Genomic DNA, 19,837 nt, shown 5'->3' with positions numbered 1-19,837 from the left:
CACTCTTTGTGTCTGGCTTCTTTTGTTCAACATTATATTAGTATGATTCATTTATGTTGTTTAATGTAGCAGTAGTCTGTTCACTTTTCATTGCTTTGTAGTATTCCTCACATGCTGGGTAGTAGGGAGTCTACCAGATTCTGGAAAGAGTTTGATTTCCCAGGCTACTGTCTCTTCCTGTGTGCTACAGAAGAGACCCACAAGTTCCCATATTCCCCCAAAGGGAGATTCAGAAGATGGCTGAAGGGGAAGCAAGTAGGCTTACCTTGAGCTTACAGTGGGGTGCAGGTGGTAAACCTGTAACCTGACCTACACTGCTGCTTGAGGCAGAGTTGCAGGTGATAGGGCCTCAGAGAGTTTTCCACATCTAAGAGAACTGAGATGAAGTCAGTTCAGCCAAGGACAAATGGACTCTGACCAAACTAGGAAAGACTTTGTTACTTATTTTATAAGCTGCTGCCTGCCGCAACAGAGGTCAGTATAATTAACCCAGAGAATGGAAGGGCTCAAGAAAGACTCTGTCTACCCTGATGCCACTGTCTTGTAAGATATGTCTAGACACCATTTTAGAGAGACAAAGGGCAGAAATAAAACAGCATTTCTCCAAAAGATTAAGCATTACCTTAAAATCCCTTAAGATATAAATTCTATCACCTTTATATCAGACTAGGTTTTAAACTGGCTAAAATTAAAAGTTAATTTTTTCCAGACTTACCACTGGGTATGCGCTCAAGAGGAAGGACATATAAGTTCCATAGGAAACCTCTCATTTCCTCTGCACATCTAAATTGTAAAAAGCAAATCTGCAATCATATTGTATTGTTTCATTTTTCTCTTAGCAATCATCCTTTAAGACCCAGATCAAAGATTGCTTCACCTTACACTGTTGCAGATCATATTATACTCATCATTTTACAATGTTTCAAATTTGAAAGCAAAAAATAAAGCAGTATGTGCTTTTCAGATATTTGGGAAAATAATGATCATTTGTCTTAAACGTTCTCCTTTTCAAACTTTTCCATAGTATTATCATTGATCATGTCTTCTTAATATCTACTACAACTATATCCATCTGGTTTCTGCTCCCACTATTATACTGTACCTGCCTTCTAAAGGATCATCATGCTCCAATTATCCAACCCAATGTTGTCTCAGATTTACATCCTACTTCTCTGTACCATGTGACTGCTACAAAGCCACTTTTGCCTCTGAAAAATGTGTGCCGCCTTGGTTTTCTTCCTTTCTGTTATCACTTTCCATCTTCTTTTCTGTCTTTGCTTATCCTTTAAATGCTTTAAGTGAATTTTCCCCCAAATTCTGTCCTGATCTTTTTTTCTCCTATACCATCTCCCAGGGCTGCCTTAATCATTTCTATAAATTATTAGCTGCAAGATCTGTTATCTCTAGTTTTAACTTCTCCTGGTTCAGGCCCCATTTCCAACCACTACCAGAAATTTCATACATATCTCATCACCAATCAAATTCGGTACATCAAAATTGCTTCCCTTCTCTAAACAGGCTCCTTGACTTATCTTGATGTCAATGGTATCACTATCGTCTCAATCACCAAGGATCAAAGCTTAGGTGTCCAATTTGGGGCTGCCTGATCACAGGGAAAAGAAAGTGACTCAGCCTGTTTAAGAAAAAGGGGATTTAACATAAGGATACAACAGCCACAATCAATGGCATCCAGGGGCAGAAAATGAATCATGGCTGCATCACCTCAGTAGGATTGCAAAGCCAGAAACTAAGGCCACTCTTCTGATCTCTCTAGGGCAGTCTCTTGGCTCTGCAAACCTGTTTCATCCCCTAGCTTTGCTCTATAGATCAGCTTTCTCTGCTTACTCATCATTTCCTTTAGACTTTAGCTTGCTTCACTGACTTCGAGGCTAGTTCTAAAATGATCTTTTCATTTATATGTATATCATTATCTGATTGTCTCAGAATTTCATAGCCAAATTTGTGAGAATCTTACCAGCTCAGTCTGGCCTATGAATTGTTTTTCCCTGGTGAAGTGTCTTGTTGCTGTGGTCACAAGCATGGAATCATGTGTTACCTATGTGGCTGTCTAATCCCCACCCTCCAGCACGCAACTGTGGTTGGCACGTGAGGACATAGGTTACAAACCTGGCTGTCTAATCTCACTCCTTCAGCACAGAGTATGGGTAGAGGACTATTTCAAGATGGTATAGGTGTAGTACTGGAGATGCCTCTGACTTCTATCTCCTCTCCACTTAACGCTTTCTCTCCATTCTGCCTAGTTCACTCTTCATCAGCTATGTGCAAATTCTTCCATCAGCTATCTCCTTGTTTGCCTATCCAGGTAAGCAATGGCTGTTTCTCTGTCCATTCTACTCCTGTTGACTGCTCAGCATTTCCTTTCTTGCCTTCCCCTACTATAACACTCAACATCTTGGCTTGTCTTATTGCAAGTTATATTTATGCTTGGCATCTCCATTTGACTGTAAACTTAAGGGTAGTTTATCATCTTTGCAGCTTTATGCATTCTGATTTGAATTTTTTTCCCAGCATTTGAAACACTGGCCAGATACTGTTATCCAAATATGTGGATGTTCACATCCATGGTGTTTATTTTAGTAAATTCTTCATGAAATTAAATACTGTGTTTACATGGTAATTATCTAATTTCTTCAACAAATACAGATGGTCCCCGACTTATGATTTCTTGACTTTACAATGTGTGAAACTAATACATATTCAGTATACTCCTTGTCTAAACCCGTAAGTCAAGGAGTCTCTGTACAGTAAACCTCTTTTGAATGAATGGAGGCAGGAGTTGCAGAGGACAGAAGAGTAGACTATATTATTATCTCAAAAAATTAATGCTGTAATAACTACATATCAATATTGCCCATAAATAATGAGTAAAAATGTAGAATTTAAAGAATTTTACTTGATGATATTTCTAGTCAAGTTCTAGGTACTCGGGGGGAGAGGGGAGGGATAGCATTAGGAGGAATACCTAATGTAAATGATGAGTTAATGGGTACAGCACAGCAACATGGCACATGTATACATATGTAACAAACCTGCATGCTGTGCACATGTACCCTAGAACTTAAAGTATAATAAGAAAAAAAAAGTTCTAGGTACTCAAAATTTCCAGGTAAAATATTGAAAATTATATTCAAGAGCATCATTTTAAACTGCTTCCCAAAGGTAGAACATCAAGAAATGTTTAAGATAGTAGTTCATAGTTGGGCGCAGTGGCTTATGCCTATAATCCCAGCACTTTGGGAGGTCGAAGTGGGCAGATCACCTGAGGTCAGGAGTTTGAGACCAGCCTGGCCAACACAGTGAAACCCCATCTCTAACAAAAATTAGTCAGGTGTGGTGGCACGCACCTGTAGTACTAGTTACTCGGGAGGCTGAGGCAGGAGAATTGCTTGAATCCAGGAGGCAGAGGTTGCAGTTAGCTGAGATCACGCCACTGCACTCCAGCCTGGGCAACAGAGTGAGACTCTACATGTTTGGTATACATTAAAATCACCTATGGGGCTTCTCCAGCATATATATGCCCTGGGAACTGTCTGATTCAATAGGTGGGGTGGGCCTGGATATTGTTATTTCTTAAACATGTTTCTGATATGCATTAAATGTTAGAGCTATTTAGAATACTTTAAAAAACTAGTACATGTACATTATTTCAACTACTCACTTGCACAATTTCTGTAGGACTGAAACACAGAAATAAGCTACTGTTGGAATGAAACTGATAGAATCATTACCTTTGAAAAAAGGTTTTCTAAAATTTTTCTATCAAAATCATCCTGTGAAATTAAGCATAAGACAAATGCCATTTAAAAACAGCAAAAAAATTTTTATATAATCTACAGTTTCTTTTAGAATAGTCTAAAATCTAACATACAGTAGGCATGATCTGATACAAATGCAAAACAAAATTAAATTTATTTAGAAAATAGTTTCTCAGTAAGATCTTCACCTTCTAAAGACTTCCATAAAAATATGTAATACTTAAATAATTACTAATAGACCTTTCCCAAAACACTGCATTGTAACAAATATAAAGTTGGACTTAACTAAAATGGTAGTTATGAGTGTTAGAATGATACCAGATACAACTAAATATATGCGTATTATGATAAATAATAGCATAGCATTAAGAGAAAAATGCCAAAGAAGGGATAGTATCTTCAAGTTTTCTCTACACATCATTCTAGAAGAGCAGAAAATGATGACAACTCAAGCCATGTCAATTTAAATAAAATTACTTTAGCTAAGAAGCAGAAAATGTGATCAAGAAAAGCTCAGTCAATCTTAGCCACTTCAATCATATCAAATAATACTAAAAATAATAAATTTGAAGGCTAATCTATGCAAAGGCAAAATGCTAATAATACCAGAGGAAATTTGGCAACTATTGCCCTTATAGAATTATGACGTCACTGTAGCAGTTTTTTGCTCATTAGATGCTTGGATTAATGAAGATATAAATAAATTAAACATAACCTCTCCATTTTAGCAAACTTCCTAAAGAGGCTGAGTCTTTTAATTTTCTCTAATTTCCTCACATTCCAATACATTCCTATCACATTTAACCCAGAAGAGATTAAGTGAACATTCTAATGCTGTATTAATTTTATTTAAACCCACTATTTTAACTTAATACACATGCATAGATTTCTTAGATAAAATAATCAAATATTAAGTTTGTATCATACAAAGGTGGTATTTCAAACTCTATTCAAATAAGTCAGTCCCATGTCCCACCAGTGGCAATTTATTATGAAAATAATGTGTGTGCTGTGAAATGGTAAAGATCTCTACAGACTACAAGCATTAAGTGTTTTTATTATGTCCTCTAATTGGTTCTTATGACTTGGGTCCCAAATAGAGAAAATTAATGAATTAAAGAAATCAATACCAATAAAAAACATATTAACTGTACTACAGGTGTAGTTTAAAAGCAGAAAACAAAAAAGCCACAGCATGGCAGAAATAAGAAATGATGTCATCTCACGCTGAACAACAGCCTTGTGGGAGGAAAAAAAAAGAAAAAGAAAGAATATCATCATGCTGTTTGGTCGGCACTATAAAAATTGACTTTGTGGAACTGATAATTTCATATCCAAAGATCAGGCAGTGAAATAAATTAATATGTGGGAAAAGTGGCATGGGGATGAGTGGTGCAAATATCAGGGTAATAACGAATTTTCCACATTCATTTGGAAGGAAAAGGACCATTGTGAAACTACAACCACTACCAAAAGTTGTGGTTTAATTTATAAAATTAACAAACCCCAAACTTATAGAAAACTCAGATACAAAATATTTAATTAAAGTTGGCTTTCTGCTAACTCAAAATATTTACTTATAATTGAGGTTAATTTCTTAACTCTTTATGCAAAATAATGTACCAAATTTAGAAGCCAAGTGATTTCTACTATACATTAAGTTTATATCTAGAAAATTCTTTCTGGAATTTAATATTTATTTTAAAAAGTGCATAACAGGAATAAGAGAGGCTTACCAAAATATTTCAAAACTCAAGTACATTTTCCTCATCTCCAATATTTTAGAACTGAATAAAACATAAACTGAATCAAATTTTGAAACTGTCTTTGACAAGATAAAAACACCAAATATCTACTTAAAATTCATTTTGAAAATATAATCTCAGATAACTCAAACCAAAAGTACTGACCATTGGTTTTCTCCAGAATACTGAGTTCTAAATGAACAAAAATTTATATGCACTTTTCTAGATTTTGAGAAACATTTTTTGTTTCATTAGAAAAGTTATTTCTAACAATATATTAATAGAGAAATAGCACAATTCTTTTTCAGCACCTAAATTTTCACGAGTGAAAATATGAAATTTTATTTTTTCTCCATAGTTTATGTATTGATCCATGGGGCTTACAAATAGCAACATACTCTTGGGCTGATACTATCGTGGATTTTGCTTAAATTATGAGGGCAGGAAAATTTTAAAATCCCACAGGTCAAAACTGAATCACATTAACTGGCTGATTTAGTAAATGAAGGACAATTCTAAAATGCAAAATAAAATGGAATTAAGGCAGCTTTAAAAGAAAATAAAACTCATCCACCCAAAATAGTGCTACATAATTCATTACTTAAAAAGCTCTCTGTGGAGTATAGACATAAAGCCAAAAATAAAAACAAACATTGTAGTTGTGATGCAGCATCAGGTGCTTTTACTTCAGTGAATGAAAAATAATGGTCACAACTTAAATGAATGGGAATTTAATATGAATATATGCACCTTACCAGAGATGTCTGCTACCAATGATATCTTAGCAATTCCATATTCCTTACAAAGTCAGTATAATTGTTGTAAAAAAATCAACTGTGGTTCTGAATACCCATTCACAGTTGACCTCAACAACGTATCTGACGTAGGAGACTGAGTATCTGTGACAGGCAGAAGCATGTGATGGTCCTCAGTCCCAATTGGAAGAGCTAATGGTAAAGTCATATCAGAAGGCTTCACATCCATAGTTTCTGATAAAGGACTTTTTTGTATGGAATCTTGTTCACTCACAGTATGATCCTCTGCACTGGAGTCTAGAGTTTTATCTGCACCTACAATGGAAGGAAAAAAAATCTACATTATCTTTAAAAACAAAACTAAACCCCTGAGGTAGACTAATGTACTTACTATTCCCAGAAATTACATTCCAACCTCCATACCTTTACTCAAGCGGTTTCTCTTTTGTAGATATGCCCTCCTCACTATCTATGTAAATTCAATCTGGGCTTCAAGGTTAAGTTCAAGCACCAACTCCATTAATAAAAAAAATGGACTTGATTAAGAATGAAACAAGGTGAGCTGTTTTATCTGCTTAATCACACATTTGTCAATTTTCATATACTGCCTTGTGGCATCTATCTCTCTTATTGCCATTTAACATCCTACTGAGGTATGCCTTGAATCCTCAACCAGACTGTAAATTCTTTGAGAGTAAATGTCAAGTTATACTTCTTAAACTCCCTCAAAATATTAAATAGTGATAAGAAATATTCTATTCATTCACTGAATGTTTTTAATAAGTTGTTCATATTATTCTGTGAGTTCAGAACAGTATGTATGGCACTTTCATATATTTTCAGAGGTGAGAAATTCTGCTCTACTAAAGGGAGCAATTAGCACACTGACTAAAGATGTACTTTTGCCTTCAAATTTTCCAATGGCTTTAACATGCTTCCGTTACTCTGAAGTGTTGACATGATTTTGGTTTCACCGTCCTTGTTAGGCAGACAAAACTGCTTTCGTAAAATTGTAATTATCTGTATTCTTCCCAAACTACTCTTCACTTCAACTAGCCAAGGTTTCCCTCTTGTCCCACTGACTCTTTACAATGTTCTCTGCCTGGAATGAATCCTCTCTTCCCATCTCCATCTTTGAACTCTTCTCCATCCTTCAAGTTCCCTAAAATTAAGTTTTTTCTAGTACTGACCTCATAAAAATGCAGTATCTTCTTTAGCACTTTTGTGTCGATTATGCCCTACATTTTCCCTATTTATTTATTTAGTTTATTTATTTATTTAGGTTTCTGCTCTCGCACACCAGGTTGTAAGTGCTTTGAGTACCAGAACTATGCCTTGTTTAACTTCATATTCCCTGAAAGTACACTTTACAGAAATTTAACAAGTGGTTAAATTAATGACTTACTGCAGTTTTTAGATGTTTCTAACTTAATACTTATGATGTTTAAGTATTTACACACCAGAAGGGCCTAGTGTCATGTCTAATAATGACAGAATAAAATGCTAAGCACAGGGAAACTTTTTCAAGAATTCACTTTAACCAATGGACTCAAAACTTGTTGTTTGGCTTTCCATTTTAATATATTATAACAATGTAGGGCTATCTGTTTCCCTATTTCCTCTTAAACATTTCTGGACTAGTGTTCATAACACACACCCCCCCTTTTCTTTTTTCATAAGAACCACCGTAAACCCTGAGTTATCCAGACTCCAGTATGGGAAACAGTGACACATAGCTTGCTTATATGTTCCTTCATGCTTGGGACTGTTATTAAGTCAGGTTTTAAAAGGAGGAAATGTTTCAAGTTTTTTTTTTTTAATAAGAGACTCAATATGAAAAGAAATCCAGAGTGAATGTTTCTGCAAAAAAGCTACTTTCCTCACATGTATATACCTAGTTTTTGAAATAGACATTTAATGTAAACTGCTTAAATGTACATCTCATCTCAACATTTTAAGGAATAGCACTAATATGAGCACCAAATTAAAAACAAAACAAAACAAAACACAAGCATTTACCAGAATGGACTTTTGTTTTGTGCTTCTTTAAATTTTTAATATCTGTATAAGAATTTCCACATAATTCGCAGATAAATGGTCTTTCTCCTGAAAAACAAATTTAAAAGTTTAAATTTCAAGATTTTAAAAGCTGCTAGCTAAGACAAAAATATCAACGTTTATGAACACAAGGCAAAAATTATTAGTGTTTAAATTTGGTTTCAAATTGTCACTTTAATCACCTGGTTATAATATAGTGAAATGAAAGATTCTATACAACCTAGACACTCCTTTATACAAAAAATCTGTATCTCAAGAAAACTTGAGCATTTTCATGAACAGAAATGTATTTGCAAACTAAAACAAACAAAAGCCTACTCTTGTATTTGTATGAAAACACTTAGTGAGTGTCAATTACATGCCAGACACTGGCTAAGAGATACAGCTGGGAGAAAATAAGTGTAATAATCATGGTGTCTGCTCTCAGGTACCTGACAAATTAGAAAATCCTTAAAAATACTGACAACGTGCTACAATATTACACTTCTTTGGAAATAAGAACTGTTCAGTGCTTTACGGTGTAAACTAAAGCACGTGAGAATATAAAGTCACCAAAAACTTACTAAATCTCTATTAAGTACTCACATTATTCTAGGTAAGAATTATGAGGAATTTTTAAAAAGAGAATGTCAGAACAGTACTCTTTCAAAGTGGCATTTTCCTTTGTTTTAAAATTTTTTACATTCAATATTTTCTTTATATAATTTACAAACTACTTTTTACAATAAACATGTCAAAATTAAAATTTGTTCCTAAAAATTGCATACTAAACACTGTTTAGTAAGAAAATCTGATGTTATCTTGGTATTACCTATTCCTTTTCATTTCTTGGTATATCTGTGCAATTTAATCCAAATAATTTAAAAACTATTGATTATCTGGCATATTTCTTGGAAAACCAACACAATTCTTTAACAAATTTAATTCATACTCCAAACAACTAAAAAACAAAATAAGCAAATAAGTTGATATTTATACATTAAGATATTGCTATAGGTATAATATGACTAAATACCACATAGTCCATAATGGCTTAAAAGTCAAGGTTTACATAAAAAGAAATTAAGAGAGAACAAAAAATAATACGTTCTCCCTAAACACAGACCTGTATGGGACCGAAAGTGTTTGTTGAGCTCTCCTGAGGAAATAAAACTTTTCCCACAAATACCACATATGTATGGTTTTTCACCTAGATGGAAAATAAAAGATAGCGAAGTGGTGTACTATACCAATATAATATTTATCAATTACAAATAATCTAAAGTAAGCTTAAATATTATTTAAATTAAAATCTCTCTATATTGTACTTTAGAGGTATTTTCAGTGATCCAAGTAAATGAATATTAGTAATTATTGTATACTATTCATAAGTTTTCATATATTAAAACTTTATTCCTGAAAATGTCCCTTCTAGTAGAGATGATTTGGGCAAGGAATTTGATTTTTATATGATTAAGAACATGTCAATTCATAAACCCACACTTCTATTCTTGCTATCTACTATATTAATAAAGGAGAACAAAAGTATGTAGGGAAGTCTTTTAAAAAATGTACCCTAAAAAAGCAATTTGTTTCCAAACTGCTATTTTGCATCTGAATTACTTTATTTGAAAATCTCAGAATATCTGTGTAGGAAAAGTCCTAAGAAGTTAAAAAATCAGTGTTCAACCCAAACCCACTCAACCCTAACTATAGGAGATGACCCTTCAGGAAGCTGAAAAGGTTTTTTTAAAGTCACAAAACGCATCTCAATGCAAGTTTATATAATATCAAAATTATCTCACTGATTTTAATGTGTAAGTTATATAGTTTATTTCACCCACCTTGTATTATTCTAGAAAATAAGTCAGCTTTTATATTTAACAAATATGTGAAAATCATAAACATAGCTTATAGAAGTATAAACAGATATCTAACTACAAAGTTTCCAATCTACTTCGCTAAAGGCCCAAGTCCCCTTTTTATTTATAACTTTATTTTAAGCAGTCTCTCCCTGTCAAACTTACCTGTATGTTTTCGAGAATGAGTGATAAGAGAACTAGAGACAGCAAATGCCTTCCCACAGGTATCACATACATAAGGCTTTTCTCCAGTATGCCTACGGACATGATAGGTCAGTGTGCTGGCTTGAGCAAATCTCTGTCCACACCTATCACAGACATATGGCTTCTCTCCACTATGCTTCCTATTGGTAAATAAAGTTAAATAAGTAAAACAATTTGGAGGTCAGTCTATATAGCAAGAATTCATAAATTTTTTTATACATTTTATTTCATGTCATCTTAACAGGCCAAGACGATGTATTTAAAATCAGTAGTTGTTTCAGTGTAAACACTGCCAAAAACAAATATTTTACTTATTATCAAAACATTAGTTCTGAGATTACTTATTATCAAAACATTAGTTCTATGATCTTTATATGGTTGTCAGTGGGTCCCTAATACTGCAGGCAATTATTTTCACGAGTCTAGTCACTCTTTGACTCGTGAAAACTCTCTCCTCAAACCATCAGCATCTCCTCGCCCATTGTTACTCTCAGGTGACATCCCTGCTTCCTATTTCACTGAGAAAAATTCATATGACATGAGGGTGACAGTTCATCTGAATCTATCAATTCTAATTTATATACTTGAGATCCTACTTAATGATATCACTTCTGCAGTTTCCCCAGTCCTACATCATCCATGTTTCTCACTCCATTGGATTATGATATACAAATATACTGATGTCTCCCATATTAAAAAAAACAAAAACAAAACAAAGACCTTTGACCTTACGTGCTCCTCCATTCTCTGCTTCCCTTTACCAAAACCTTGAGACTCCAAGTGTTCTATCTACTTCCATTTCTTCTCTACTGGCCTCTACTAATGATACTTTTGTCAAGAGCACTGCTGACTTCCCACTTGGCTAAATCCATGTCAATTCTCAGTCTTCATCTCTCTATCACAGAATTTTACAATTGACCACTCCCATCTGGAATAACTTCCTTCATTTGGGATTCCAGGGCAGCCCTCTCTCCTGATTTTCCTCCTCTACTGGCTGCTCCTTCCTAGTCACCTCTGCTGGTTCTCACCCATCTCTCAGAACTCATAAAGTTAGAGTGCCTCAGGGCCATCTTTTGATTTCTTCTGTCCACATTCACTCTCTTGGTGACCTTAGCCAGGGTTACAGCTTTAAATACTGTCATATGCTGATGACTGCCAAACTGTTATCTTCAGCTCAAACCAGTCCCCTGAATTGCAGACTTAGATAACCAATTATCTATTGCACACCTCTATTCAGAAGTGTAAGTCATCTCAAATTTAACATGCACAGAACTGTACTCATAAATTCCTGCACTTCCACTTAAACTGTTCTACCCGCAAACCTTCTCTATCTCAGTTAATGGCAACTCCATCTTTATAGGGGTTCAGGCCCAAAACCTCAGAATCATCTTTGACTCTCTTCCAGACTTCACATACAATCTGTCTGCAAATTCTGTTATTTCTAACTTTACAATATATCCAGAATCTACTACTACTTATTTCTTTCACTGCTGCCACCCTGGCCTGAACCACCATCACCCTTGCTTGGGTTTTATTTATAGATTCCTGTTTACCCTGATTCCACTCTTATAATCCTATACCAGTCAGAATGATCCTCTTAAGTTGCATTCTGGACCATTCTGATCTTATTTCTGGACCAGTCTGACCTTATTTCCTAGTAGTCCCCACCCCCTGCTTATTTCCTATCAACCACTATGGCTTCCTTGTGGTTCCTTGAATATGTTAATGCTGTTTGGTGGAACCACAATTACAATTCTACTGTCCTGAATTCTAGTATAATAGTCTATTCATAAGACTATGGTGATTAAAAGACTAAAAGATCAAACAACTCATTTGGTTTTTCACCTTGCATGAATCTTGAGATTGCTAGAAGTTGCGAACTGTAAGTTGCATACATCACATTTATAGGGTTTTTCTTCACCATGATGCATGCGACTATGGAAGACTAGCTGACATTTCTGAGCAAATCCTTTATCACACAATTCACATTTGTATGGCTTCTCACCTAAAAGAACAATAAAATTTATATTTAGAAGAAAATAGTGTTTTGGTTGCATAAGTCATATAAGATTTCATCAACAGTACTAGCTTTGTTATTAAGAAAATGTTAACTGTTGGAACTGAAAACAAATATAATCTTTTCCAGACCACTGAAAACACCAGTAGAATTAGAAGAAATTAGTGTTTCCTAATTCACGAGAGAAGTACATACAGCATTTTAAAAAGTACGAATTTAGGGCTGGGCTCGGTGGCTCATGCCTGTAATCCCAGCACTTTGGGACGCCGAGGCAGGTGGATCACGAGGTCAGGGGATCGAGACCATCCTGGCTAACACGGTGAAATCCAGTCTCTACTAAAAATACCAAAAAATTAGCCGGGCGTGGTGGCAGGCACCTGTAGTCCCAGCTACTTGGGAGGCTGAGGCAGGAGAATGGCGTGAACTCGGTAGGCGGAGCTTGCAGTGAGCCGAGATTGCACCACTGCACTCCAGCCTGGGCGACAGAGTGAGACTCCGTCTCAAAAAAAAAAAAAAAGTACGAATCTAAACGTACTAATGGGTGCTCATACTTTACAACCAGGTAGAGGACATGCAAAATAAAGGTAACTGTAGAAGCTTAGGGAACACTGTATGTGTAATTCCAATGAACATGTTCAGAAGTCAACAGAGTCTAGGAAGTACGTAATAAGAAGTGTTGGCAATATCTGAAAATTGGCCTGAATTGTAATTACATTTTCTCTTTATCAGTTTTAATGTCTTTGGCTCTGTTAAATACTTGGTAAGCTAGAATCAACATGCCTATTTGGAGGGAAAATGGTATAAGGAGTTGATGCATTAGGGCTTAAACAGCCATTAAATACTTGGGTTACAATTACAAATACATTTTCAACAGTTTAACACTGTTAAATACTTTGATGAATAGAAAAATATACCAAATTCTGGTCACAAGTAGTGTGTGCTAAGTACTCTCTATAAAAATACACTATTTCAGTCACAGTATAACAATAATTATATCTCCCCACACACCCGTCTCACCTGTATGAGTTCTTACATGTGTTTTCAGCTGGTTACATTGGGTAAATGCCTTTCCACATAAGTGGCAGACGTAAGGTTTGACTCCTTTATGTATTCTCATGTGCCTTCTCAAACTGCTAGCTTCTGAAAACACTTTCCCACATGTGTTACACATTGGCTTGGCCTTGGAATACCTCTGATCCAGCTCTTCCCCGCAGTTCTCCGCCTCATAAGGACTGTTGACACTGGCTATATTAGACATAGAGTGTTCTTTCAGAGCACAGTTTGGCTGTGATTTTCCACGTTTCCGTTTCACTGTAACAGCGTGCACAATATCTTGTGCTGGAAAAGTATTTTCCACTACTGATGTCAACTCGAGTTCTGAATTATCATTTATTTGTGCAACTTGTTCTACTACAGGTGTGGACAGTTTATTTGCATCTAGGAATAATTCAACAGATGCATTCTCTAAGATGTCACTGGGATATTGCACTGTTTTATTCTGCCCTGTTTTCGGGGAGTTGAAAGCCTTCTTCTTCTTTTTTGTTTGAGATGACTTTTTTGCTAACGCCCCTTGTTTAGGATTTGCCTGAATCAAATCTGTAGATACTTCTGATTTCTCTCGATTATTATAATCTCGCAGAGTAAGAAGACAAGTCTGTTGATTCAATTCAATGTTTCCAGTAATACTAGAAATCTCTGTAGAAGAAGGATTAGCAATAAAAGCAAAATCTTCCATCTTTATTTTGCATTTAGTGACCACCTCTTCCACTTTGAGATAGTCAGCAGCCTGATGAATTTCTTTAACATTCCAACTGTAAGGAAACAAGGCTACATGACAATATTCTGATCAAAAAAAAACTTTTCGAAACAGAGCTGCATATATATTTCAATGTATTTTAAAGACCTAATGAAGCAGAACGCTGAAAAACACACAACTAAGAGAAAAATATATTTATAAATTCATTCAGAATAATGTTTAGGTAAAAAATCTCCAATTTTACAGAACTTCAAGAGATGAAAGATAATGGCTATTCACAGCTGACAGTGAACCACTGCAGAAAAATTAAATGTTAAATTTTCTGGCTTTTTTTTTTAAAAAACCCTAGAACACAAAAATAGCTGATGGTAACTCACTACCTCCTCCATTCATCCTGAGGCCTCTTCAGATAGCAACCAACTTTTCTGCATTGGCAAGAGGGAAAGTCTAATGACACTTGTTTCCTACTATTTTCTCCTGCTCCCCTGTGAAGGACTTTAATTATGTTTCCCAAACTTTGCTGTGCATGTGAATCACCCAGGAATCTTGTTAAATGTAGATTCAAATTCAGTAGGTCTGTGATGGGGCCTGAGATTCTGCATTCTTTTTCTGTTTTGAGATGGGGTATTCCTCTGTTGCTCAAGCAGAAGTGCACTGGTATAATGATAACTCACTGCAGCCTTGAACTCCTGGGCTTCTGCATCAGCTTCCCAAGTAAGTGGGACTACAAGCATGTGCAACCATACCTGGCTATTTTTTTTGTAGAGGCAGGGTCTTGCTATGCTGCCCAGGCTGGTCTCCAACTCTTGGCCTCAAGTGATCGTCCCACCATGGGCTCCCAAAGTGCTAGGATTACAAGTGTGAGCCACCAGCACAGCCTGCATTTCTTAATACACTTCCAGGTGATGCCAATGTTGCTTAAAGGAATCCACTTAGAGGAACAAGGTTTTAGAATGTTAAACTCTCTCTAGCAACCCTCCCACCTTCTTTGGTGATACTCAACCCAAATTAGCTGGAGTGTTTGTGATATGAGAGTTACAAAGAAAGACTTAAGCCACCTTGTTCAATATTCTAGTCAAATGTTTACTGAGCATCTACCATGTGTGGTACTAAGATATTAATAAGTAAATAGTCTCTGCCCTTCAGAAGTTCACAATGTGGTGAAAGGTTGTTTGATTAATCTAGCACTGGCTCTGGCATTACTAGCTGACTTAATTAGGGTAAGTCAGCATCTTTGGGGGGGTTCAACTTTCTTAGCTGTAAAATTAGAGTTGAGTTGGTACTAACACTAAAAACATGACTGTTGTAAGTATTTGAGGATGGAAACACACACACACACAGACACACACACCCCTTACCCTCAAATAATCTTCCTACTTGATTTTTTTCCCCTAAATATGGTTTATCTTTAGGAAGATGATCTCTTTCCCTCTTTGTTGTAAGTATAAGCCAGAAAAGGGTTTTAATCATAGCTGACAATGTAAATATAGTGCTGGTGATACTATTTTAAAGGACTAAACAAAATAAAATAAAATAAAAATAAAATAAAAAATAAAATAAAATAAAAAATAACTAGTGTCATGAACCTCTAAGATCTCTAAAAGTATGCTACAGTATCTACACATCACTACCCATGTTCTCATTATCTTCTAATTAAACTTGCTTTGCCTCAAGTGCCACCTGTATGTTTCCCCTTATTTAACTGAGCGTCACAACAGCTTTCTAAAAATTGTCTTTTGGGCTGGGCCACTAAAAAAGGTCTTTTGGTCTCTAATTGTGTTTAGTGCTCCATAAAATAAACCGCCAAACAGATAACAAGGTCAGGTAGCCTTTAAGACCAACATAAGTTAGCAGGAAGTCATACATTAATTGTTCAAGGCCGGGTGCAGTCGCTTACGCCGGTAAGGCCAAGGTGGGCAGATAACCTAAGGTCAGGAGTTCAAGACCAGCCTGGCCAACATGGTAAAACCCAGTCTCTACAAAATACAAAAATTAGCCGGGCATGATGGCGGGTGCCTGTAATCCCAGCTACTCGGGAGGCTGAGGCAGGAGAATCCCTTGAACCTGGGAGGTGGAGGTTGCAGTGAGCCGAGATCACGCCATTGCACTCCAGCCTGGGTGACAGAGTGAGACTCCGTCTCAAACAAACAAACAAAAAAAAATTGTTCAACATTGAAATGGTAATTCATACAAACTATTTCATAGATGGCTATAATCTCAGTCACAGTTAAGAGCACCAATCAATATTTACTTCAATAGCAGATTTGCTTTTGTTTACAAGTATTAGATAACATCTTGTGAACAGTCACTGAAGGTCATTTAATTACATATTGCCAGGCACATGCCTAAATGCTTTATAAGATTATCCTCAGGATATGCCTATGAAATCTATTATAATCCTCATTTTACATACAAGTGAAAAATCAGAAGTCCAAAGAAATAAAGTAACCTGTCTAAGAGCACAGAAAGTTAGAACCAAGATTTGACCAAGGTAATCTGGCCCCTGAGCCAACTTAATTCTATTATTCTACCTGTTTTCTTAACCACTAAGTTGTAAGCCTTTCTATTTTGGTATAAATCCTCTCTTACATTTCTAGCTGAACTCGAGGAACTAGCTCCGCAGTCCCCAGGAAAGATATGTACCAAAAGAGACTGAAGAAAACACCTGGTTGTTCTTCACATTGGTTCTTTGCATGAAGTCTCAAAGAAGAGTGCTTTACCGTGTATTCAAATCAAGATTTTTTGTTTTGCATAGTTAATTGAGAGAAATGGAAACCATTAAATTGAAGTCCAGCCAAAATTCACACTGCTCTTTTCCTTTAATCAACTTATAAAGAACTCACTTGAAGATTTCATCATACCAAAATTTAAAAATAATTCCAAAATAGCATGGAAGTTTACTTTTCTCTCTCTCCACTCCCCCCACTGGATACTTCTTACACAAGAATGTTTCCTCGTCAAAAGGATTAATCAGCACCCTGATTCTAGATTTTTAAATAAGTATATTTCCACGATGTTATAATATAAAAGGGAGGGAAAGATTTTGCTTAATGTATACACACACATCTCTACAGAGATCTGGAAAAGAATGAATTAATATATATCAAAAGGTTAACAGGGGTTATCAGTGGGTAGCAGAATTTCAAGTGTTTCTTTTTTCTATTTTTTCTCCAAGAAATGTGGAATTAAAGGGGGAGGAGAGGGTAAAGAAGAAAAATAAAGAAATTAACGTTCAGTGGGAAGTGAATAAGGATCAAGTAAAACCTTATTTAGCCTCAAGGTAGTTATTACCATCTGATGTTGACAGATGGGGAAACTGAGGCCCAGAGAGATTGCATCATGCTCAAGGAGACATAGCGACTGACAGGAAAGATCTAATTCCAAAGCCTATAATCTTCCTATGTCAGAAGATTATGAACAGTCTACTCATGTTCACTTTCATAAGAGAGACAGAAATGAGACAGGGGTAATTTAATCAGTTTCTCTTTGCTTTTATTCCCTCCACCTTTTCACCTACAATCAGTAAATGTTTTGATAATTATCTAATTACATGGTTCGTTATATAGGGGAGACACACAGTGCCTGCATTATCAGATTCCTCAGAACCTACTTCTTGTTAATGCAGTGACATCAGTAAGCATCTTAGAGAATCATTCTAGCATCTCTGACCTTACTTCAGTATTAGTACTGGTAGGTTAATAGAGATAACAGGAGTCAGAATCAGGGAGACAGAAGACCAGAGGAATTCAAGAACCAAAAAGCAATGGGAAACTGGGAGCAACTTAGAATTTTTTGTGTTTGCAGCCTGGCCAGCATGGTGAAACCCTGTCTCTACCAAAAAATACAAAAATTAGCCAGGTGTGGTAGTGCACGCCTGTAGTCCCAGTTACTAAGGAGGCTGGGGTGGGAGAATCGCTTGAACCCGGGAGGCAGAGGTTGCAGTGAGCCGAGATCGCGCCACTGCACTCCAGCCTGGGTGACGGTGAGCCCATCTCAAAAATAAAATAAATAAAATTCATTGTGTTTAATGTTCAAGTTTACATAAGTGAAATCACAGGCTTTAAGTAAATAAACGTGTCAGAAATTTTACTGTTTATTATCTGTGCTTATGAAATATTGCCTGCTTATCCTAAATCAGTGATACTGAATTCTTTATAAAAACAAACATTGTGTGCATAAATAGTTGAAGAATTTGAGTTCAGAGAATGGAAAAAATACACATCTACTTTTGCTGTGAAGACTACTGACTAGCTTTTATAACTGAAAATAAAATGTGTACTTTACCTGTCAAGATTTAAAGTTCCTGTGTATATAAACTCCAACAGTTTCTGAAATCCATCAGCCTTCACCTGACTCTGATCAAGAAAGACATTGTTCTCAGAAGTGCTTCTGTAGATCGCACCAAAATACTCACTAAAGGAGGCCAGCACATTCCTATGAGCTTTAAACTGGAATTCCCCAATCACTATGGTGCAGTCACAAAGAAAACCTGCTTCCCGCTGTTTGTTCAGTCTCTCTAAAAGGTGCTCACAGTGGTGCGAATACTGCATTTTGATATCAGAATGGAATTTTACCCTTGATCTAAAAGACAAAAAGAAATAGTAAATCAGTAACCGTAAGTTTTCATCAACGCTCAGTGAGGGAAGGGACAGAGGACATAACTTTAACAATTTTAGCCCCCTTGAAAATCTTTATCAAACATATATGGTTAAGAATGAAGGGATGAGTGCCTTTCTATCTTTGGTTACCTTGACCAACTAACACAATCGTTTGGACACATCAATAAGTGACGGTGAATGGCAATACTTCTACCACCTGAAAAAAGCACCGCAAAACCTGACGCTTTCACATCAGTTGAACCCTCAGATTTTCAAGCTCAGTAGACATACTCATGTTACAAAAAAATTTTTTAAACCACTAAGACATGATCTCTTGGGACTGACAGGGGCAGAACAGTACGAGTTTTTAAAAACTGCTCTCAAATCGCCGAAACCTGTTAGTTTCCCCAGTGCAGTTTCTCCAAAACGCGAGGTGGCTGCCCAGAATGCCGGGAATGCGCCGGGCCATGGCTTGTTGTCAAAGGTTCTATCACTCGCGCCAAGGAGGCCACACCTTCTCCCTTCCCACTCTCTCTACGCGAGGCGGCATCCGAGAGTGACAACCAAAGCCAGTCCCTCCTCGGCTTCTGCCGCCCTGCCCTCTGCCCAGCTCCCACTCCCGCGAATTCCCACAGCAGAGGTTATGGCCCAGGCCACCCCGAGGCTGCCTAGCCCAAGCCTTCCACCTGCGCCCCGACCTGTGCTGGAACTCCAAGGAGCCTGCCCTCCGATGGCCCAGGTTCTGGAAAGACCGGGAATGGCGGGCTGGGGGTGAAGTAGGAACTCACCGATAGCAACCCAAGGGAGGAACACAGTTTCTTCACTCTGACTCCGCCATCTTGGGAGGACGTCACCGCGCCACGCTCCGCTCCTCCCTTCCTTCCACAGTGGCGTCACGTCCGGCTCTGTCATCCCGTGGCAGTGCGGGAGGTTCTGGGGCCATGGGGGTCCGGCGCCGGCCAGGGCGGGACAGGATGTCCCACAGAGACCCACTCCCCATCATGCCAGGGGTCCCCCGAAGCAGCAGGCGTCATGGATACGAGAGCTGAGGGCTCGCTAGGTCGCAGCGCTCCGCCTGTCTTCCTCA

At 36.9% G+C, this 19,837-nt stretch overlaps 1 protein-coding gene across 3 annotated transcripts in view; it reads right to left on the bottom strand.

Annotated features, from left to right (window-relative positions):
• Nucleotides 1-3,820: 3,820 nt before the first annotated feature.
• Nucleotides 3,821-19,837, bottom strand: part of MYNN (myoneurin) — a 17,048-nt gene continuing 1,031 nt past the window's right edge. For 2 of the 3 annotated variants that reach the window (XM_063621629.1, XM_063621630.1), the window contains 8 exons: nt 19,539-19,837; nt 18,437-18,733; nt 13,414-14,207; nt 12,225-12,384; nt 10,341-10,519; nt 9,440-9,523; nt 8,296-8,382; nt 3,821-6,591 (listed from right to left, as the gene is read on the bottom strand). The exon at nt 19,539-19,837 is cut by the window's right edge. In XM_063621629.1, the coding sequence (XP_063477699.1) occupies nt 6,329-6,591; nt 8,296-8,382; nt 9,440-9,523; nt 10,341-10,519; nt 12,225-12,384; nt 13,414-14,207; nt 18,437-18,702 (1,833 nt within the window). In that variant the 5' untranslated portion in view covers nt 18,703-18,733; nt 19,539-19,837 and the 3' untranslated portion in view covers nt 3,821-6,328. The remainder of the gene's footprint in view (nt 6,592-8,295; nt 8,383-9,439; nt 9,524-10,340; nt 10,520-12,224; nt 12,385-13,413; nt 14,208-18,436; nt 18,734-19,538) is intronic. The other variant, XM_063621631.1, reaches the window with a different exon arrangement.

The sequence above is a fragment of the Symphalangus syndactylus genome, chromosome 17 (assembly GCF_028878055.3).
Source record: "Symphalangus syndactylus isolate Jambi chromosome 17, NHGRI_mSymSyn1-v2.1_pri, whole genome shotgun sequence".
NCBI lineage: Eukaryota > Metazoa > Chordata > Mammalia > Primates > Hylobatidae > Symphalangus > Symphalangus syndactylus.
Note: the sequence above shows the minus strand (reverse complement) of the source record. Positions and strands in the feature narration are given on the sequence as shown.